The sequence below is a fragment of the Euprymna scolopes genome, chromosome 12 (assembly GCF_053919585.1).
Source record: "Euprymna scolopes isolate OS-2025 chromosome 12, ASM5391958v1, whole genome shotgun sequence".
NCBI lineage: Eukaryota > Metazoa > Mollusca > Cephalopoda > Sepiida > Sepiolidae > Euprymna > Euprymna scolopes.
The window spans coordinates 127140494-127165581 of record NC_136493.1 but is presented as its reverse complement, the minus strand read 5'-3'; the positions used below and the strand labels follow the sequence as shown (position 1 = coordinate 127165581).

At 32.1% G+C, this 25088-nt stretch overlaps 1 protein-coding gene across 7 annotated transcripts in view; it reads right to left on the bottom strand.

The window, feature by feature from the left end:
* Positions 1–25088, bottom strand: part of LOC145291476 (uncharacterized) — a 287324-nt gene that overhangs the window by 47482 nt on the left and 214754 nt on the right. For all 7 annotated transcript variants that reach the window (XM_080137357.1, XM_080137352.1, XM_080137354.1 and 4 more), the window contains one exon: positions 4840–4995. In XM_080137357.1, the coding sequence (XP_079993483.1) occupies positions 4840–4995 (156 nt within the window). The remainder of the gene's footprint in view (positions 1–4839; positions 4996–25088) is intronic.

Here is a 25088-nt window from a genome sequence, read left to right as displayed (position 1 = left end):
TGACTACCACCCGTATTTATTTAGAAACTATTCCTTCATCTCTATTCACTAAGAGAACAGAGATGTACATTGTATATTTCTATTGATACACCTCAGCATCCAAAATGAAATGACTAGACTCATTTGTGTGCACATCATTTGCACATACACTATCCTGATTTAAAGACACTGAATCTGGCATCATCAAAGTTGGAATCACGTATTCAGTAAATAATGAATTAAAAAACAAGAACAACAATCTCGTTCATTGAAATTAATTAAACTTGTTTTGATTTTTTTGCAATATTTGCTAGAATATTTTCGGTAATATTCAGTCATTTTTGTACAAAATTTTCATTGTAAAAAATTGTGTTTCTCCAATTTTTTTTTTTTTCCATATCAAGTTGTTTCATTTTTCTTGAAGCCTTCATATACCTGTGTTCCGTAAAATTAGTGTCATTTTATGACAAAATGTTCAGATTGAGTCACGATGTCATCATGCGGTGCAATGTTGGATCAGTGTTTGAAAAAGGTTAAGAAACGTTGCTTTAGATTGACCTAACAACACAGAATTATTTATACTTCCTCTACCGTTCTCAATCCACTTGGGACAGTACCTTGCTTGACTGTCTTTGATAATATTGATGTAGCATTCCCCTTAGATCTGAGTACCCAAACATTATTAGTATTTAGAGATTTAAATGTACACAACATTGGCTTTGTTTCTCGAGTTATACAGACGCAGCTGATAACAGCATGCACAGTTTCTCTATGGAGCATTCCTTTTCACAGACTGTTACTTTACTTTCCCACTTTCCAAATCGTAATGCTCAGCAAGCCTCACTTCTTGATCTATTCTTGATTACATTGCCTGATGCTTGTGCAACTGATGCTCATAACCTACTTGGGAACACTGATCACCTTGTGATAATTGTGAATATCACTCTAAAACTTTGACTTCAAGTTGTTCAAAATGGCTTTATACTACAAATGAACTGACTGGGTATATTTCAGTGATCATATCAGAGATGCACCATGGAGTAAAACTTTTTTCTCTCCTTGTTGATCAATATGCAAATGAGTTAACTGAATGGATCAGTATAGGCACATGTGCACATGTGGAAATTATATAGCAAACGTCATTTGACCAGAGAAGCTGTAATTGCACATAGGCAGCAAGCATTCCACCGAATCAACCTCCATAAGTCTAATCCAAATGGACAAAAATTTGTAGAGTTATCATTGCAAAAGAGTAATAGTCACAGCTAAGAGTAGGTTTACCAAGATGATTAGAAAATGCATTAAGTTGCAAAAAGTGTGAACTTGCGATTTCTGGAAAATCTATAATATTCATTCCAAAAAATACATCACTCTAATCAAAACCTTTAAATAATGCTCTAAAAACTTCCCAAATAAGGAAACTCTAAAATTCCTAATGCTCTAAACGACCATGAGTTCAAACCCAGGTTTGTCACCAGCATAATCGTTTAATGCTATATACACTTCTGATTTCCAGGTGGTGCATTCACTTCAAAAACAAATACAAATTTTAAGTTAAATTTTGAAGGCAGTCAATGATGCAATTTGGTAGAAAACATTGAACACAAAAACAGATCTAATGCTAATAAGGAATTCAATAATTTTCAATTAACTATTGATCTATTAACCTAATCTCTTTACCTTTTCTTGTATACAACAGCGTTTTCTACCAAAATGCCTGGTCATCATCTTCAAAATGCAGCTTCTTACACACTAAGTATCAAGGCTAGAAACCATTTGAGGATAAAAGTTAATGAAATGTATATTAAAAATCTCCAACTCAAAACAACAGCCAACCGAGAAAACGGCTATTCTTTTCCTTTGTCAGAAACATTGATTATGGAATGCACAGACTAAAGGACATAAAAAGGAAATAAGAATCATAAGGCTGCAGAAAGTGAGCCCAAGATTCACTTTCTACTCTATAAACTGTATAAAAATCCCCCCCTTTTTTATATATTAAATATAACAATAAAAAATATTCAAAAAAATTTTTTTTTTTAATAAATTTAGAGATGATGTGTGACTGTGTCTTGTTGAAATGTAACTTAGAAATTATTTTTTATTTAAATTGAATATTTACTCAAAAATAAAATCAAGAAAAACTAATTCTAAAAATTTATATTACTTGTATTATTCAGACTACTGTTCTCATCTTACGTGTTATTTGCACATTTCAGTCAATGTAACCTCCGACCTTCTTCAGGTGTAACTTGTTGATCTCAGGAATCTTTCCATTGCATTCAAGAATCTGCATAGAATTTCGGTCATGGCTTAGAGAACGAGAGCATGCTAACCTCCTGGATTGAATAACGGGTTTCGTTTGAAATTCTGTGCAAATTACCAAATTCAACAAGATACTCTTGAAAAAGGTCGGAGGTTACATTGAACAAAACATTGTGAAAATCACACTGAAGATGAGAACAGTAGTCTGAAAAATCTAAATAATACAAATTATCAATCCTCATCTCAAAAATTCAGACAAAAATTTCATAAAAATTCTTGTAAACATGACTATCTTCTTTCAACATAAATTTAAATGCTACATTTTATTAAGGAAATGATGTTGAATGTAATTTACTATCTTTTTATGAGAAAAGATTAAATGTTTATGTGTCTTGTCCACAAACTCCGTCTAAGGTTTGGAGACAAAGTACCCTCCCTCATACTCCCCCCCCCCCACACATATGATACATTATATATATGCTAAAATCATATCATGCAAACTACTTGGATAAGTATTTCACATTTTGTTCAACAAGCACAACATACTCCTCTTCATCCCTACTCCTGAAACTGTTATTAATGTTACTTTACTTTTATTTAATAATGGAAATCACTCCAGACGAGTCATGAAACCATTTGGTGTAAGGAGCTAACAAGAATGAAAGACGATTATCACAAAAACAGGACACACTTATTGATTTGAAACTTGAAAAGATCAAGGTTAAAGGTAAGAGAAAAACAGTTGTCAGGAAAAGGCTCCAATATCTACAGTTCTTGGAAAGAAGCTATTGGAATAGGAAGCTGTATTATAGTGAGGTATTAAAACAGAAATTGATGGAGAACACTATCAGACCAATGAGTCAAATGAGCTGGAACAAAGAAAGCAGGGAAAAGATCAAACATGTCACAATATTATTTATAAAAAAAAGATTGAGATTAGTAACATCACATCTATGAGAGAAGCTTCAGAGAAGTCACTACTGAGGAACCTTTAATTAACTAATCAAGATATGATCATTGTCGATCTAGCAATTGCGGACAGCAGCAAGATCCTGAACTATCTTTCATCTATTTATCAATTTATTTATTGCGGACTATTATCCTCATCTTTTAGTTGTTTCACAATGTTTCGGCCAACTATTCCTCAGGCCTTCGTCAGGTGGTTAACCGTGACGGGATAAGAAGTTAGGAGATTTGGCATTCTTATCCAGTCACGGTTAACCACCTGATGAAGGCCAGAGGAATAGTTGGCCGAAACATCATTAAACAACAACTAAAAGATGACGATAATAGTCTGCAATAAATAAATGAATGAATAAATAATACAAATTACTCATCTCAATAAGAATTCCAATTAAATATCTCTGATCTGCTCGCTTTCATGAAAGAAAGCAGAGTAGAACGTGTACTGCACTGTGTTACAGAGCCGTCTATTATATACATATATATGTATATATATATATACACACACTGAAGGTTTTCTCCGTGATATAATACATTTCACATGCGCTAACGCATTCTTCATATCCTGGACATTTGAAAATATCACTGTTTAACAACTCTTACTTTTCTTTTCATTGTGACATTATGCTGCAGAGGAAAAGAAAGAAAAAAAAAAATCAAACTGTTCCAAATCCTGAAGATGCTATGATCATTGAAAATTTTGATTTTAAACAAATGTTTATTTTTTAAAAATCTGCATTGTATATTAACTTCTAAACATAAAACTTAGATATTTCAATTATATATATATATATATATATATATATATATATATATATATATACATACATACACACACACAGTGATAAGTAGTAAGATTCCACATCTAAAACCAACAAGTTAAAGGCTTCGAAAATTCATATTAGAATTGTCTACAAGGAGCCATAACAAATAAAGCACTAGATAAAATTCAGTTGTAAGTGACACTTTTCTGGAAGTTAAAGCTCCAATCCTCAGTACAGGCGATACTAAGATTACTTCTACTTGATCATGGTTGACGAAAAGAGAGTATGCTACCTTCTGGATTAAATGAAGGGTTCCATGCAGATTCCTAAGTTAGGGAGAAACATTTCCCTGAGTTCAACAAGATACACCAAAACATTATGAGAACACCAAAGATGAGAACAGTAGTCCAAATAATACAAATTATCAATCCTTATCTCAAAAATTCAGAAACATAAAAATGTTTTTTTTTATATCATTCGAAATCATTTCCTTCTGCATTCATTTGCACAAGCGGAAGGCGTATCACGTAAAATCAACATTTTCTATCAACAAGCAAAACCGTAAAAGTTTAATTTTACCGTTCAATCTTGACCGCTTTCATGTAATAACTATGACGATGTGAAAATGAAAGTATCCTTCCTTGCCTTGAAGGTTTCGCTAGTGAAAGTCTGTGTAGGTTCATAAATCTGTTCAGTAGCTTACAGCAAACAATGATGGCTTTTTTTCTCTAGAACTCTGGCAACAGAGGGTGTGACTCCTCAGAATACAAACAAATTTGAAACATTGGTGTTTATTCAATAGATTTTGAAAAATAAAAGTCAAAAATGTCTTTTAGTTTAAAAAATAATATTGAGTCTAGAATCTTACCAGGAATTCTTTGTTTCATTCCTCCTTTTTGTAGTTTAGGTACTCCTCCAGGAAAGAGTTCACCAATACCTCCTCCACTTGGTTTGTTAAAGGGTGAAGGTCCTCCAGGGCTATCAGAGCCCCTTGAATTCACGGGCCCACTTGATTGCTTGTTACCTACAAAGGAGAAAGAGGGGGGGAGGTAAAATAAAATAGAAAATAACTAAGAAAACTCACGGTGACAAATTTATTGCCAATATATTTCAGAAACATCAACAGATCAATATCGGTAATTAACACTGAAAATAATGGACCAGCAATTATATTATTTGAAAGTTTTGACAATGCAAAATAAACTTCAGAATAAAAATAAGATGTCAACAGTTAAATAAAATGAGATTTTCTGGTATTTAAATTCACAGAATAAACTAATAAAAAAAAACATCTCCATAAAACATCTTTTGTTATTCGTGATCCATATGTATATCGGTTTGTATTCTGAAAAAAAAATAAATAAATAAAAATAAGATTTCATTTTTGTGTTGTTTTTTTTTCCCCTTAAATTTAGATATTTAGACCTCTCACCATTTTTTGTATTGATTTCTACTGTGATAGATAGAGTTGGAGGAGAAAAGCCTCTCTCAGTCACATGTCCTCTTACTGCTACTAGCATTACTGGGTTCAAATATTTTGTGAAGTACTTAAATTTTAGTTGCACTGCTTGCTAACAATGTTTGGTTAAATCTCATCTTCAAAGGAGGAATAAGAATTGTGATTGGATTTTTTTTTGTTTATCTATTGTTATGGAAACGTCATTTGTTATGGAAATACAATTTTGTCACTGTTTGGTTTGTCAAAGGTATTGTTGTACCCTGGTGTCTAACTCTGTCCCGTGGGGAGGCATAGTAAATAGGTACATAATGATTATTTTGCCTTTTTTTTTTTTTTTTTTGACAGATGTTTTATTGAAAAAAAAAAAAATACAAGGTTCCACTGATTTTATTTTTATCTTGACAAAATGTTTGCTCTGGCCAAAGAAATGATCCGAAAGTGCACATTTTGTAATGACCTGCTATTCTTTTGGTTAATTTTTCAAGACTACAATCATTATTGTAGCAACCTGGTTTAGATTATTCGGTTAGCCCTCTATTTTCCCAATTTTATGAGGTTGATGGCATAGTTTTGGACATGTTTGACGAAAATCTCAGTAATACACATGGAAGAAACAGAAACAGTAACTTTAACTGTCATGACATTCTCAGCCCATCTTAAAACAGATAACAAACTTAGCCACACATATGCACACGTAGTAAACAAAACTACTGCACCCTTTTCTTTGCAACTCCTACTCCTCCAATTAGCATACATATGTTTATAACATGTCGACATGTTGGACGATATATATATATAACAATTGTCCATTTAAACAAATCTTAAAAACCATGGATCACTTTCTGTTAATTTGAAGACATAAAATCTCATCCAAAATAAATACATACAACAGTTCACTTCACAATATGCAAAGTTTTGTGTTCTATTCCAACTCTCTCTCTTCATTTGTGAATTTGAAGTTATTAACACTCCAAAATAAGTTAAAACACACAAAACTTATCTCGGTAGATAGAAGATTAACTTATCTTGCCTTTGGTAGCACTTATTTGCTATATGTTTTTTTTGGCTACTTTTCGTTTTGTTGTCTATACAGCAAAATGTCCAAGAAAGGTTATTTGATTGCCATGATATAGCATAATACTACCAGAGATTGTGCTTAAAAATGTTCATTTATTTTTGACATTGAATGTGATTTTAAAATAAATTTATAGTTGGCGAACGTCAAAAGACTAATTCTAATTTTCAGAATATGTTTGTTTTGATCATATGTCATTTAAATAAATCTTTAATATATTTTATTGATCATCTGTTCTGGAATCTAGACATTTTAGAAACACAGTCACACATCAGTTTGAGTTACACACTGCAGAAAATTAACCACTTCCATCTGTATGAGAAAAAGAAACCCCCCCCAAAAAATAACAAAAACAAAACAAAAAAAATGATGCCCACGCAACCCGTGCAGAGTATATGATTGTCAATATTCACACAACCCTCCAGAGTATTCACAAGTTCCATCAGAATCTGCAAAAGCCGACATGTATGCAAACCAGGAGTGGGTAAAAGGCAGCAAAAAATCAAATTAAACATTAAATTGATCACAAACTATTGATGAGATGACATAACATGAATTGGCTGATGCATATTTGCAAAGTGCTAGTATAAAGAGAAATGATCAAAAATATGTGGCACTGGTACATAACAGTTATAAAATTGGCACCGAAAGAATTAATTATTCTGCAGAGTGGAACAATAACATTGTTGCCCTAGAATAGATGACATGATTCCATTTCAGTTTGATGAAAACCGTTTTTTTTTTTTTTTGTAGACCATCTACTAGTTGGCCCTAGGGTGGCTGCTGGCAGGCCCCGGGTGTGGCAGCAGGACTGTGCCGACCCACAAGTCCAAAAGGACTCGGGCTTGGTTTCAGAAGGAGTGCTACAACTTTATACCCTTCTTTCATTGCCCCCCCCCCCCTTCCAACCTGAACCTGCTGGACTATTCCATTTGATCATATGTTAAGAACATCACCAACATGAGCCAGCCTGATCACCACCATCTGCTGAGTATTTACCGAGCTACCGCCGGCTCTTGTGAAAAAAGCATGCTCCCAGTTCTGGACCCATATCAAGGCAGTGATTGAGGCTGAAGGCAGCTACATTAAATAGATGTCAGCTCTACTACATAATCAAGTTACATGAATTGATTTTTTTTTTCAATAAAAGTTTTAAAATAAACATGTAGTATTGTCTTTCTTTAGGGTGATAAATTTATCGTTCCACCCCGTATTTGCATTAGTTTTGTTTATATGTAATATTGTGATGAAAAGTAAATATTTACAACAATATGCAATGTCATGTGAACAAACAAATCAAAACTTATCAAGAATTTTTTTCTTTTTAATTCAAAGTATTCAAAGTTATGCTTGATCGTTTGACTACAATTAGAGGAAATGCAGGACTAAATAATTCAGAGCTATCCAACAAGTTGGCAAATCGATAGTGTTGCAACAAGTAGTGATGGCGTTCCATAATCTTTGCAGCAATTGGAAAAAAGACAAAAGCCCGGCATTATAAATTTATTAGCAAGCTGCCTGGTGTTGCCTGGTCGAAAAAATATGCATAAATATTATATTTTAATTAATGCAGAATTCTTATTTATTATAAACAGAAATACTGTAAGTATCGAATGTAACATTCAATTCTTTATTAAAAAAAAAAAAAAAAAAAAAAATGAAGTAAAAAAAAAAAAAAAAAAAAAAAAATAACGGGAAGAAACTAAGACGTGTATGCGAGCTATGTTTTTCTAAAGAGTTGACTTCTTGTAAGTAAAAAAAAAATATTTGAGCTGAGATTGAAACCAAAACCTAAAGACAGTGAATCAAATACGATAACCATTACACTAGCTTGACATAACTTTTAAAGAATGTTTTCAAATCAACTCATACTTAACATAAGAAAGCTGTCATATTTCAGGACCACACATGCATAGTCGTGAAACAGTTACAAACAGATAAAAATCCGGTGGCCTCCCACGTATGAATTTTTAAATTTTGATCCCTTAGCAGCACTTTTTTTTCAGATGAAAACAGATAAAAAAAAAGTTTTTTTGCATGTCTGAATACGCTATATAATAAATTTCAAGTCTATAGATCCAAAATTTGTTGAGTATATAGGTTGAGAAGTGTCCTCACACACACACACACACACACACATTCTCTTTTTATAGATATGTCGATTAGATGAAGCATATTCTTATAACTACATCACAAGCATTTCTTTGATAGGAAATATTTTATAAATAGAAAAATCTAGAAAAATAGGAAGTGTTAGAATAAGTAGAGATAAAGTTCTATCTTCTATTATATAAAGAGTAGATGTCTGTGTATATGTGTGTTTGCATTAGAAAGCATATTCATGTTGACACACTGGCTCTCATCAGATCACTGAAGTTAAGCAACATTGAGTCTGGCTAGTACTAGGTGGGTGATCATTTGGAAATTCTAGGTGCTGTATGTGCTCTCCGCTTATCTTGGCATTGTTTCCAGTCATCCTGAATCTCCACTTGCCACTGATATTTAACAACACTAACTCGGAAGAGGTGTGGTTGCAGATTGCGCAATCTTGCCACAAAAATTCCACATGCAGTGGGTATCCATAGTCTGTCAAGACTGAAGGAATCTACCATGTCCAGGCAAACATTAAAAACTACAAAACAAAGACCCACAAAGAAGGTATGTTTTTGATCAGTATTGCCCTGGATGAATATTATTTAAGATTTTGAATAATTTTTCATTCTCAAGACGTCAACCTCACTAGGTTTCGTCAGAAGGGGAAGGGGGTTTCAAGTTTTTAGCTATTTTATTTATTGATTTGAAAAAAAAAAAAAAATGTCAACTCATTCCTTGAAAAACCTATTACATATATAGAATTTATAATATATAAAGGAATATGTGTATGTGTTCAGCTAGAGAAGAATGGGTTGGGCGGAGAAGAAAGAGGGGAGGAGAGAGGGAAGGTGGAAATAAAAGGGAAACGATAGAGGTAGCGAGATAGAGGTTTTAATAGAAATATGAAAATTTTTTGTCCCGGGCAAAGTCAGGTAGTGCTGCTAATCTATAATAAATAGAAGGAATTTTCAGCATTTTTTATAAAGCTTCAGTAAAGAAAGTATTAAGTTTTATTATTAATTATCAGGCTGCCAATTTTTGTTTGTGTATCGTATAAAAATAATAGAAGTAATGAATATATGGAAACAAAAATAAAAAATCTAATTACTAACATTAGAAAGCTCAAAATAAAAATATGCTATAAAAATTATTTTTTTTTAATGGAAATCGCTCCAGACAAAGTATGAAGCCACTTGATGTAAGGAGCTAACACGAATGAAAGATGATTATCAAAAAGACTGGAGATGCTGATTGGCCTTAGTCTTGAAAAGATCTGTTAAAGAAATCGTCATTCTCGCAAACGACCTCGTGTTTGCTTAGCCTGTAAAATGACAGCAGAAAATATAGAAAAGGAGAAGAAAAGACTAGCGTAATTTTGTAGGCCGCTCATTGGTGATAAGAAAGAGTAAAACGTTTAGTAGCTAGAGAGTTCCATAAGCCTACAGTTCTTGGAAAGAAGTTACTGAAATAGGAATCTGTATGAGGTATCAAAACAGCAAATTCATGGAGACCACTAGACCAACAAGTCAAATGAGCTCGAACAATTCTGAAGAAAGGCTGACACTAGTGACATCACATCCATGAGAGAGAGTTTAGAAAAGAAAAAATGGGGTCAATCAAATTGTATATTTACTTGCAATGTGTTAGATTTTAGCTTTTTAAATTATGCCACCCCCTCTCCCAAATAGTTTTGTTCCAATCAAAAATGAAATAACTCCATATGAATTTATAGAGTTTAGCTCCGTCCACTTTTTAAAAGATGGTGGCCATTTAAAAATAATTCTGCCTCAGACAAAGTATTTTTAAGAAGGAATAAAATCTTATTACATTTTGTTCTTATTAACATCATAGTGCAATAATCCATAAGAAAAACTGATGAACCAAAATTAAATACTAAGAAAGTTATCAATAGCAAAGATTAAGAGACTGACTTTACTGTTATATTCGAAATATATAAGATATACGGCATAATCACATCAGATAACCAAAGTTAAACAATGTTGAGCCAAATGGGCGACCAGTTGGGAATTTTAGGCACTGTATGTGCTCTCCGCTTATCTTGGCATTGTTTCCAGTAGTCTTGAACCTCCACTTGTCACTGGTATTTAACAACGCCGACTCAGGAGAGGTGTGGTTGAAGATTGCACAACTCTTGCCACAATAATTCCACACGCAGACACCCTTACAGTGAGTATCCATCGTCTGTCCAAACTGAAGGAAGCTACCATATGTAATATATCATATTCTTAAGATGTTATTTCAAACTTATGTGTAACGGATAAACGGGTGCATCTAAAGATTCTATTTCAAACTCAAATTCAACCGACGGACAGTGCTTCTTATGGAGAGGTTTGGACCAGGGTGCAGAATCAGAGATTTTGGAAAGAGTTTGAGGGTTTTTACCTCTGAAGAATCAGGAATTTGAATATTGGAAGACTATAAAACAAGGAATTGGAATTGCATATTTTGGAATTGTCGGAATTTGAGTTGGATCATATAGCTTCTGACTTCACAACCCTGGTTTGTATAACATGCAATATTTAGCTTATATATACTTAATTTGAGCTACAATTGCAATGTTTTGGTGGTTTATTTTTATGGCATATCAACCTTTTTTCGGGTTATTTAATGCCAAATCCAATAATTTTAGAAAAGGGTTTATGTTCTAAGTTCTTTATCTTCAAATATGGTGCTTGGCTTGATTGTTGTGTCAAACAAAATTGTTGTTTCTGTTTCTGACTGTGTAGAACAGGATTGAGTTTTGCAAAGGGGTGGGGGTAAAAAAAACAAACAATGACATTGAAGTTTGATGCATTTCAGTATCTTCAGACAGCCTGATCCGATAATACTAGGTATAAAGTTTTGGGGATGAAAAGTTTGTGAATAAGTAAAACTGATTAACGCACACACGACTGACATTTTCTTTGAAAGGAAAACAAAATGATTTTATAAAAAAAAAAAAAAAAAAAAATATATATATATATATATATATATAATATTCAAAGATCTTAAGGAATGGCTAGAAATATTTTCAGTTTTAATGTAAGGGTGTTTTCAAATCTTCCACTCACTGAAGAAAGAGATAAAAAGGAGAAGAATTTATTGATCGTTTCTCCCCAGTCAGACACATTCTTGTCAAGTCACCTGATCTTTTGAATCGAAGGAATTTAAGGTAACAGGTGGAGACGATGTGATACCATTATGCGATGATGAAAAAAAAAAAAAAGTAAAAAGTGTTGGCCACATTTTCATAAGCATAAAAAAATCATATCTAATTATTTTTAAAAGAATCTTTTTTTTAATTTTTTAATTCAAGTAAAATTCTTATTTATATTCAAAAGAAGAACTTGAAAATGATCATTATTCTAGCAGTTCAAAATTCTTCTAAAATCAATAAACAGTCAATGAATAATTGAAAAAAATAAAAAAATTAAAAAAAAATGATATTCTGTAAAAGGTAAATACAGTATTTCTAATGCTCCCCAACCCAAGTTAAAAAAAAAAAAAAAATAAAAAATAATAAGGTATAATTTTCCAATCTTATTTCTTCCCAAATAAAGTAATGGTAACGTTTCCCTATAAATTATAGTTGTAGCAATTAACTCTTCCTGGATGCCTTCGACAAATTACATGCAAACCTTCCGCATATTTTAAATTCTCAAAAACTTAACAAGTGGAAGTGTAAAAAAGAGGAGTGGAGCGGCTCTGATAAGTGAGTTTAAGAATAACATATCCTATTGATACAGGTTTTAAATAGTTTACATATTTTTACAGTTCTACTCATCCATTGAGCACTGTTGTAAATAATGAAAAAAAGTGTGTTTGTACATATGCATATGCATATATATATATATATATATATATATATATATATAGGGTGGGCCAAAATAAGGGACCTATTTTTAAAAATTCATAAATTCATGCAAGTTTTAAGAAGTGTTTTTCGGCCAAAATTTGTTTTGTTTATTTCAAAAAAATCTCGGAAGGGTCAGTCTACACACACACAAAGTTTGGTGAGTTTAACTTTTATTTTGTGGAAGTTATTCAAATTTAAAGATAGGACCCTTATTTTGGCCCACCATATATATATATATATATATATATATATATATATATATATATATATATATATATATATAAATAACCAATGAAGCTTTAATACAAGTTCCATCCATCCAGCGCGGCTGCAGCTGAGATTGAACTCACTACATGAGTTTGTAGTGTAATTCAAATCTTGTTGGTAGCTGAATACTTGATGCTTCACCAGGGCTATCAAAGGTATTTTTTATTGTGACGCCATCACTAGATGGGGTGCCTACCACGGCTTAAGAGAGTCCCATCTACCCTCGAGAGAAGGACAGACCGTGCCAGTTTCTCAATCTGGTATTTTACCTTGCGGTATATACAGCACCTCGCCTTCCTAAATGGTCATCCAACTGTTACTGGCCAGGCTCAATGTTGCTTAACTCCGGTGATCTGGCGAGAACCGGTGTGTCAACGTGATTGTGCCGTATACAAGAGGTTAATAAGTTTTAATACAAGATTGGTCAATACCGACATAGGGCAGGATATACTTTTATTTGTTTTACATAAGCATTAATATGTCACTATACATTCATGAGAATGTGCTGGTCAGCCAATTACTAGTAACTAGAGACTTTTTCAGGCGATATTGTTTATACAAAAGCTTAGCTGATAACTATATATTTATATATCAAAAGTAAATATACCAAACAACAAATGCCTTTGCATCACATTCATGTTATTTCATTAGTATTTTAATTCATCTTCCACATGTTTCGTTGAATGGTGGGAATTCAACAAACAACTCATCATTCATGTTCTTCAGAAAAAAAAAAAAAAAACAGTTATTTTTTTATATGTTCTAAAACTGTAAATTCATTTTTATTGAGCTTAATTGTGGCAATTTGTAAAAAGATTTTTGAAAATATACAATAAAAGTATACATTTCTTTATAATTAAACATTATATATATATATATATATATATATATATATAAAACACATTTTTTCAGTTACCCATAGGTTCGATGTTGAATCTAATTCTTCTCAATTCTCCATATTGATCGTTATTTTGGTGTCAACCCCCCTCCTTCTCATTTGTGCTGATGAGATTATATCTAAATAAACACGATATCATCTCTGAAATGATCGAACACTATCCCTGGTTGTTTTTTGTCTTGATTTTCTGGAACATGTAAATGAACTTAAACCAATTCATTTGCTCCACATTTAATCTCTCTCTCTATACACACACACACACACACACACACAAGGACAACAGGGCTACCTGATATTGCCTGGGATCCTAATTTTCATTATGCGTGTATATTACAAAAAAAAAAAAGAAAAAAAAAGAGTAAAACAAGACAATCTGCATATTTCAATTTGAAATTGTCAAGTTCATATAGTAAAAATAGTTATACCCAGGTGAGGTCCGAATTCTTGTGTCTCTTAAGTACTGCATGCTAACCGATTGAACCACCAAATCAATTCTCTCTCTCACACACAGAGTCAGACGTTTGTTGGTTAAAATCGAAACAGGAAGCATTCGTCTTCTTTCTCTCTTTTCTTTGTCAGCCACAGCCAATGAAAGAAAAGAGAGAAAGTGAAAAGGATAAACCAAGAGAGAAATGGGTTTCTCCCAAACAACTTTTTATTTTATTTAAAAGCATGTATATATAAATAAAAAAAAAAAAAAAAAAAAAAAAATCACATTTGAAAAATATAGTTGCAGTGTTATTTATTTTTAAGAAAAGCAGACAATAGGGATTAAAGTTAAAACCATTTATTCTTTCCTTCCCACTTATGTTGGCAGAAAATGAAAATGCTTGCAATATTGGTAGAAAGGATGGGATTAGTAGGGATATTCGAAAAACTGAATAATTACATTTTTTTTTTGTTTGTTTCACAGTCATGAAGAAGAGGACTTTTAACTATGTGAGGATTAGCTGAAATTTTGTATGGACCTTTGTTGTGATAAGGTGCAGTGAATTTAGGATTATGGTATCTGTTTGATACACAGGGATTAATAAGGATTAATTAGTATTTAATGCAAAATTAATCACAAATTTAACCATATTCAACTATCAATTTAGCTAGCACGTTCTCCAGTTTTTAAAGGGTTAAAAGGTCTAATAGAGTAATATATATTTTTAAACAAGTTTCCAGATAAAATTAAGAACGGCAATAACAAAACATTTGAAGACGGAATTAAATGAATTAATAATGTTAATCAAGAGGGCATTTTTGAGAACTATTGGAAGAAATATCTACAATTATATATCTCGATATTGTATTGAGTGCTACATTGAGAAGACAGAAAAGGCATTCTGTCGAAAAAGTCATAAATTTGATCAAATGTGAATTTTAAATTGACGTTTTAAAGGTTTTAATATTGCATTCGAATTTCAAATGGTCACACTGACATCTATTATTTTAATGGTGGAAAAATACAGCAAAAATTACTTTAAAGCCTTTAAATTGGTGCGTGGCATAAAAGTTCTTGCTAAAATAGTTTATAAATATATGTAGAGTATTATTCGAAAAAAAAAAATAAATAAAAAAATAAATAAATTTTTGCCTGCACCACAATTCCACCAAAAAACTAAAAACTTTATAATCACTTGGAAAACTTACAATCTTAGTTTATCACTGTATGCAAGGTATTCTACCTACTCCATATTTGCAGAAAGAAAATTCTTATTTCTAAACTAAATGAGTTTTGTTTTAATTTTTAAATGTGCATGGAGGGATTACATTTCCAAAGGATTTAATAGAAAAGGAGTATAAAGATTTAAAAAAAAAAAAAACTTATTAAATATTTTAAAAAGAAAATAAATTACCTTACTTCTACCCTCTTTAAAAAAAATAATTCAAAATTAAACGAAATAATTTTCAACAAAATCTCCATTCCAATTCCATGACCAATTTCCTTTTCTTAATTCTAGACTTCCTATTTTAGACAAAAGCACCTCTAATCCTAACATCACAACATATACATACTTAAAGATGCAACAGTTTTTTTTTTTTAAATATATATGAAATCTAACTTGAATTTAAATAACTAACCCTGTATGATTTATTTTACTTGTAAAAGATGTTAAAAATCCCTGCACAATTTATCATTTCTTGATGCAAGCATAATTAACAAGATCAACCTCTTTGTGACTTTTTGCACAAACCTTAAACTTAAAAAAAAAAAAAAATGCTTGAAATTCTTTGAAAATTAGTTATTATTATTATTATTATTATTATTATTACTCATGTCTTTTTCGGTATTTCCCCTCTTAACTGCTCCCTACCATCAGCAAAAAAATTCACATAACATATAAAGTATTAATACATCAATATAAAGATTAAATTCTGTTGAACATTCCAGTAGAAATTCCCCAAACTATCCTCTTAATTACTTTTCCTTTACTATTATTTTTGAATTCATCTAATTCTACTACCTAGCAACTTGTTCTAAAAAATAAAAATATTATTCCATTATCAAAATAAAAAGTTCAGTTGGTTAATTGATGTATTAAAAAAAAAAAAAAAAAATATCCACCATAGTTAGAAATGCAATTATTTATTTGAAAGTTTCAATAAAATCAACTCTCATTCATTTTTCTTTCTGGCAAAGTAGTTAATCTTTTTTTTTTTTTTTTTTTTTTTTTTTTTTTCAATCACTTCCTGTAACTAATCCCTTTTGATCAGTGCAGCACAACTAATGCACGTTTTGAATTTTATTTCTTTGTAAAGAATCTTCAAGTGGCCTACGAAACCCAGCTGACATGGCATCAGGTTTCAAATAAATTTTAACTATTTCAAATCAATGGAATTTTTGCAACAACAATAAAACATTTTTTCTTAAGTATTTAAATTAGGTAATAAAATATCAGAGTTAAAATCATCTCTTAAGGTGCAAAGTCAAAACAATAAATTGAAATGCGCTTTAAAATTAGCATCACAGTTTATACAAGAAATAAGAACGTGAAAGGTTAACCAAGAAGAAACAAGGAATTATGTTATCGCTATCTCACTTCCGTGCACACAACTCTTACCCCATGCAGCCGCAGCTAAATTTTCTGTGATGCAAAAATATAAAGTATTGCTGTAAAATTTAGTTGGATATAAAAGTTCAGCTCTACATGAATAGCGTAAGAATTGTAAATTATTATTAATATATATATATATATATATATATATATATATATATATATATATATATATATATATGTATGAGAATGTTATGGCAGATTTAGAAACACTTGTTAACAAGGTGTAAAGAAATTTTGCCAACAAGACCATAGGAATTCTAGGATTAAAAGAATAACTATACACAGAATGCAAATTAGAAAAAAATAAATAATAAATAAATACTTCTTAATGAACAGAGACAAAATTTACTACCTTCTATGGTAGTACAAAAAAAGGGATAAAAACCCTGAAAGCCTTTGAGAATTACCCCCACCTCCTTCAAACACATACACAAAAAAATCCTTAAGTATGATTGCTACTAAACGGATGACTTGAAATCGTCACAATCACCGACTTAATTCTTTAAAGTTTTTAAAAGCCACCCAGTAGATTTTAGACGTTTGTATGATTTGATGTCAATAGCGGCTGAAATACATCGACATTCATTCATTCATAAGAGAGAAAGAAGAAAGGAGGAACAGGAAGGAGAAATAAATGAAAAAATTAAAAGATAACTGAACTCACTCATCGATTCAGTTGGGTTGCTATCACTTTTCAAAAAGATGTTTGTTTTTTGTTAAAAGAAAATGACAGCAGTAGCAACACAAACGATACATATGTACCCCAGTTGGCCGTGGTAATAATCCTAGTCGCCCATACCTCATGGCAGGGTGACAATGTGAGAATGATATGCGGAGATAGCAGTCCGTGTTCTCTTGCCTGCTAGAGTAGTACACAGTCACATATCAATGTAAGACCATACTACGTCATTCTAAACTGGTAGTTGTGCTACAGTGTGAGTGTGTGTGTGTGTGCAGTAGGGATGGATGCAGTCAGTAGGAACAGCAAAGTTGTATGTGTGTATAAGAATAAAATGCGTTTCAACTGAAAATGAATTTCTTCATATTTGAAAAAAAAAAAAAAAAAAAAAAAAAAAAATATATATATATATATATATATATATATATATAGATTTATAGAAAATAAAACAATTATAAATGCTAATGCAATTTTTAATATTTCAGAGCCTACTGATCTTTAAAACACGTACACACACATTATATATATATATATATATATATATATATATATATATATATATATATATATATATATATACTAGAAGATGTATCTGGCGTTGCTCGGTATTAAACGTAACATTAAATTTAATTTTTAAAAAGAAAAGTAATAAAAAAAACAAAAAAAAAAGAAAGAAACTAAGACATGTGCATGGGAGTATTATGTTTTTTCTAAACAGTTCATTTTTTTGTAAGTAAAAAAAATACTTGAGTGGAGATTGAAACCAAAACCTAAAGACAGTGAGTCAAGTACGACAACCAGCTTGCCACAATCTTTAGAAATTGTTTTTAAACCTCGTGAAACAGTTGACAAACAGATGAAAATCTGATGACCCCAAGTATCTATTTTTCAATCTTGACTCCTTAGCAACCCTTTCTTCCAAACGAAAACTGATTAAAAAGTTTTCATATGTCTGAATACCCTATATGCCAAATTTCAAGTCTGTAGATCAAAAATTCGTTGAGGTTGAGAAGTGTTCTCACACACACACACATATATATTAGTGGAAATGGTAATTAATAAAAACTGAAGAAAGTGCTCAATACTGTTGTAGAGCAAATAAAACGTATATATATATATATATATATATATATTAGGCACCGCCAAAAATGGCCGCAAAATCAAGTTGTTGTTGTTTTTTAAAACTAAATTACATTTATTAAAATCCATTATTTCTGAGTAACTTTTTTTTTTCCAGAAAGATAAAACCCTGAATTTTATCATATAGAAAACAGAATAATGTAAAACTTTTTCTACTATTTTTAATTCAATTTTAAATGTTAAATTTTCCCAAAAAGTTAACAATTGTTATTTTTTGTCTTGCACAAAAAACGTACTTAAATATTTAAAAAAAAGGGTTTTTGAAATAATTTATTTATTCATTTATTGTCTAACTAAGATTTAGGATGATTTTCTAAGAGAATATGCAAAAATATTATAATATAAGTACCTGAATTTCAAATAATTCCACTTATTCATATATGTAACCAGATATTTCGCGTCGCCGAAGAGTTCAGATCGACTCTGTTTACGTTTTCTTTCGATGAGACGAAAACTATGGAAGACTAAACAGGCCAAAAAAACTTATTTTTCAGTGACGAAAATTTCAATGTATTATTAAGCTGAGGCTGGCCAGTACCAGATGGGTGACCATTTGTATGAGTTTGGTTTTTAATGTGTATGTGTGTGGGGGCCAGGCTCCCCAAAATGGGGGGAGGGGGCAATTTAAAGCAGAATAAAAAAAAATTATTTCAGCGCTTTTGGTCCACCGTAGTCGAAAGGCGGCAAACGTTTTCAAACGAGATCGAAAAAAATGATGCTATTTTTAACACAAAGGGCACAATATTTATCGAATTTTTTTTTTTTGTATCGATTATTCAAAGCATGCTCTGTTTAATAATGGTCATGCATTATTCGGCTCGCTAAAAAAAAATTGTTAATTTATTTATCAAAAATTTTAAAATGGCTTTTTTCGTATAAATATAAAAAAAAATTTTTTTTTGTTTTGCTTAACTTAAATTAATTATTTTACTTAACATATTCACCGAATTTCACACTTCAAAACTCAAAAGCGGGATAATTAAACACAATCGAAGTTCTGATATTCAGACGTCAAAATAAGGTATGCAAACAATTTTTTTTTTTTTTTTTTTTTTTAATCTATAATTCTGTCCCTTACAACAACACAATATGTTTTGTTCAGTTTCAAATGATTATTTTAAGCATATTTGTTCCCACTTCAAAACAAGGGGGGGTTTTGTAAGCAAAAAAAAATATATATATAAATATCGTTTATGAAAAATAAGTACACTGTTATAAAGTTCATTCTTCTCCTAATAATCGCTGAAAATTTCGTATTGATCGGATAATTACCTGATTTTTGGTAGATTTTTAAAAAGACGGTCCGTCAAAAAGTACTGACCTGCCCCCCCAGTTTTGGCGGTGCCTAATATATATATATATATATATATATATTATTTCCTTAAATAAAAAATGAATGAATAAGCAACTTTTGCAAATAATTGGAACACTATAATTTAATATATTTACGAGTTTTATTTTTCTTAATCACCTGGTTCAATTTTTTCCCACTCTGAACAAGGTTTATTCTCGCTATCTTTTGATGACGCACTCATGTTTATCTTTGTCCGGCAGCTTCACATAAAAATGCATGTTTGAATTACAAACGAAATATCTCTTAATAAGTCTTCAATGTAAAAATATATATCACATTCTTTTTTGTTGTCAAGTGCAAGTAATTTGTTCATAGTTAGAACAAGATATTTCTCAGTTCATAAACTAAACTTACAACCAGAGTTTATCAATGAACTGAAGAAAGCAGAGAATGCAGTTTTTCAGTGAAAGGGAGAAGCGCAAAACGATTTTGGGAGTTCTGGAAAAGCCCCCCCCCCCCTAAAATAATTGAGCTGCTGATATTGTCATTGGAAATTAGTAAATAAATACTGAAGCAAGATATAGAATTAAGATTTCTTTCTGTCGTGTGTATGTGTGGAAGTATTTATATGTATATGTGAGTGAGGGAATGACACTGTGTGTGTATGTGTGTGTGTGTGTGTATGTGTGTGTGTGTGCGTGTGCGAGGGAATGACTGTGTGTGAGGGAATGACTGTGTGTGTGTGTGAGTGTGAGAGAGAGGGAATGACTGTGTGTGTGTCTTTTGAGTGATGTAGGTGTATGTTAATGGAAAGCAGAGAATTGTACAAAAGTGTTTATATGTACATATGAATGTAGGAAGTAGAGGGACGTGTTTGTATGCATGTGTGGCGAAGTTGTTGAAAAATGTTATGTGTATATATGGTAGGGGAAGTACTGTGTGTGTGTGTGTGTGGGCATGCAAATGAGACGAAGCACTGCGTGCGTGCGTATTCTAGAGATGTACGTGCACGTTTGTGGAAAGGAGTGGGGGTTGTATGTTGGTAATTCCTATGAATGAAATTATTAAGTGATCATCATTATCTCTCTAGAAACAGGTGAGAGAACAGATACTCAGGTGTAATAGAAAAAAATAAAAATACTAGTTCTATCCAGTAAGTGAGAAAGAGAGAGAGTTTGGTAGAGGAGGGAAGGGGATGGTAAGTTTAATGATAAATTTAAACAAAGTGTGGGTAACTGAAATAGCTCCCCCTCCTCCCTTCACACAGCTTTTTATTTTGTTCATTAAACAAATAGAGCAAAAGAGAAAGATGAGAGGGAGAATAAGATTTGGCAGGGTTTATCATCATCCTACTACTTAGTAGTAGTAGTAGTAGTAGTAGCAACTGACAAGCATGTGTGTGTAAATGCATTTATAATAGAGATGGAGCAAGAAGAAGGATAACACATTGTAGTTGCCATAGTAACTGAAGCAGTTCAGGCGAAGCAGTTGAAACGTCTTTCTTTCAACTATTGGAAATGAATGAATAAAATAATATTTCAGCAACGATGTCAACTAATAAAAAAAAAAACAACTTTTTTTTCTATGCAAATCAATCAATAAAAATGCTGGAATTTACTGTTATATATATATATATATATATATATATATATATATATATATATATGAGAGAGGGGGGGGGGAAACGAGAGAGACTTACTCAAGACAAAGCTTGTGTTGTGTTGCATTCACTCATAGAAAAAGAAAGGCAAAAAGAAACAATGAACAATAAAAATACATAGAAAGGAAAACAAAATAAAAGATTTTCATCAATGACTCCATCTTAAAATAAAACCACTTGGTGGGGAGGTTTGGGTTAAATTAAAGATCTCCAGTGGAGGTGTTAAAAAGTTCAAAGGTTATCTTTTATATTAAGGGAAGTTGTTTGGGTGTTTGTATGTCCAACAAAAAGTTAAAAACTATAAAATGAATACCTACAATGTTGGTATATTCTTGATTGGCGTTGCCCTGGATAAATATATTTCAAATTTAGAAAAAATATTAATTTTCTTGGGGTCAACTGTGCCAGGTTTTGTTTATCGGGTTTTCCGCGTATTTCTGTACTAATTTGAAAATAAAATGCTGAATTATTATTTGAGGAATCTATTACATAAAAGAGAGCTGTTTTTGTGTATATAGCCAGCCAGAAAAGAATGGACTGTGTGAAATGGATTGAGGAGAGAAAATAGAGATAGATAAATAGAGATAGAAGTTTTTAATAGAAATAGGTTACACTTTTGCCCAAGGCAATGCTTGGTAGCCATGCTAGTCAATAAGAAAAGAGAGAGTAGAAAATGGACATTGGGTTTATTTGTGGCATCCTCGTAACTCTCACTTCCCTTATTTTGCCTTTTACTTGTCATGTTCCATAAGCAATGTTTCTAACAAAGGTTTGGGTTGGTTGGTTGTTTTTGTTTTACGGCATATCAACCCTTTTCAGGTTATTTAATGCCGAATCCAAAGATTTTGAAGAAAATTTTTTTTAATAGAATATATTTGTTGTTTTCAAGTCCGTTTCTATTTAACACATAGTTGGGACCCTAACAGGTACTACCACTCCAGGTCAGAGTGGACCTGGGAGCAATGGCAATTAAAGGGTGGCTCCACACTCCCCAAAGCCCGCAAGCTGGGGCCTCACCACTGGATATAGTTCCAGGTCATATCCAGGACCTCTAATAAAGGGAGAAGAATTGCTGTTTTCTGGGTTGGAATCTATCTATTTAACAATTAGCATGCGTTAGTTTTTGATCTTAAAATAGTACCGTATTTTGAGGTAATTGTGCCAACTAGCTAAAAGTACTCTTTTAGCAACCATGCATATAAAGAGCACTTTTTTTAGTTGGTGCAAATACCCTCGGATTTGGTGCAATTGCCCCAAAGTACGGTATTTATTTTTAGCTTCTTACATCAAGTGGATTTATGCCTTGTCTGGAGCAATTTCCATAAAAAAAAAAAAAAAAATTAATATTATGTTTTGTAAAAGCCTTTTGAACAGATGTTAATTTTATATTAATTGTATTGACCAGCCTATTGTTCTCATCTTGAGCATTATTCGTGCAACGTTTCGGTCGGATTGTCCTTCGACCATCTTCAGGCATGTTGGTTGTTGTTTGGAAAAGAAAAGAGAAAAGTTTTGTATTTTCTTTTCCAAACAACAACCAACATGCCTGAAGATGGTCGAAGGGCAATCCAACCGAAACATTGCACAAATAACACTCAAGATGAGAACAATAGTCCAATCAATACAAGTAATATAAACAATCAGCCCTCATCTCAAAAATTCAGATAATGTAATTATTCAGGATGGAACAGGTATTTCAGCTAGTGAAGATTGAAGGTGTTAATTCGGTGAACTTAATTTCTATCAGATCAAGGTTGTCTTGATAGAGGTTAAAAGACAGTTTATAGCTGAAGATTATGTCATAACTCGACCAACGTTTTTTTATTTTTTTGATTTATTTATTTTTTTTTTTGCTGCGTATACCACTAACAGTAAACTGCTATAAAATACTATTGATTTTTTTTTTCTCACTTTACTTGGTAAACACTAACGCATTTAGCTTTGATATAAGCCAACAGAAGTCATTGATTAGAAAAGAAAAAAAAAAAAAACTACTTTGTTTTTGGAATTGTTTAGATGAGGATTGATAATTTGTATTATTTGGAGCACTATGCTCATCTTGGATGTTATATTCACAAATGTTTGGCCCATATAACCTCTGACCTTGCTATCCACTTGCTTAAATAATCAAATTCTACCCAATTCTCACCAAAAACAATCATCGAGGTGTTGTCTCACTGACCACTTTTCACTCACTAAGCCATATCCTCTGGGCCTTGGTAAGTGACGACTCCTTTGTATAAAAAAAAAAGAAAAAAAAAGGTACATTTTTGCCCATGTAACTTCCAACATTCTTCAGGTGTGTTTTAAGTTCATAAAATATCTGCTTTTTTTTCCAAGTGCAACTTGTGAAACACTGGAAATCTTTATGTCAAAACTTAGAACCTGTGAAAGCTACCAAGTTCGAAAAGAGGCACCTGAAGAAAGTCAGAGGTTACATTGACTGAAACATTGTAACTATAACAACCAAGATGAGCAATGTAGTCCAAATAATCCCCAAACTGTTTTGTATGACCATAAGATATTGATTCTAATAATAGCAGTGTTATGTATATTTTCCATATATTAATTTTTTTATGTCATACTATTAAAATGGGAGAGAAAAGTCTGAAGTTACTTTTTCAGGGGATAAGTAGTCTTAGTGAGAAGTTGCAATGCTAATGATTAGACCACTTAAGTTTGAATAAAAAATTAGTAATAATTAAGTTACTTGAATAAAACATTACAAGTGGGATACACTAGGCAGGGTAGCGTACTGACTTACCCTCTCCTTCCCGTCTCCCCCATCAGGGTACATGAAGTCATGGTATGGAGGTGATGGATGAACTTTTGAGCAGCCTTATGGTTTCTTCCGGAATTCGTAGTGTTAAGCAAATGATACTAACTGAGATATAACGGCTAACCCTAACCATTCTGTATGAGTACTGCTTCTATAGCAAGTAATTGCAACCTACTATACTGCAAAGAACATCATGGTGAAACGATCCGAATACAGAGGAGGCTGATGAGCCATGATCATCAATGTCTGCGACAGAACTGCTGTCACATTTGGGCTGGTGCATCTACTACTAGTCTCATTCCTGGACAGGGTCCAAAAGAGAGTCGCCAACCTGATAGGTCTTCAACTGTCATCTAAGCTTCAGCCCCTGTCCCATCGACGAAATGTTGCATCCCTTTGCCTGTTTGGCAAGTATTTTAATGGTGGATGCTCTCCTGAGCTACAAGCACTTGTACCCCCCCCCACAACGAAAATACTCCTGACAAACACGACAAGCAGCCAAATCCCACCCCTACACAGTAGAGATCCCTAGATGTAGGAAGGCCTTCTATTCTAATAGCTTCTTCCCCAAAACTGCTAGACTTTCGAACTCCCTTTCGGGATTCTGCTTTCCCAACTGTACTGACATGCAGAAGTTCAAATGTAATGTGAACAGACATCTTGCTACTCATCTCCCTTTATAATATCCCTGAAACTTGTGTCCCCGATAGTAGCCCCTTACTTCAAAGTGGCACTGTGCCTTGTTTGGGGTGAAAATTGAATAAAAAAAATAATAAAGAACATCACGGTGAAATGATCCGAATGCAGAAGGGCTGATGAGCTATGATCATCAATGTCTGCAACAGAACTGATACTTGAAAAAAATAAAA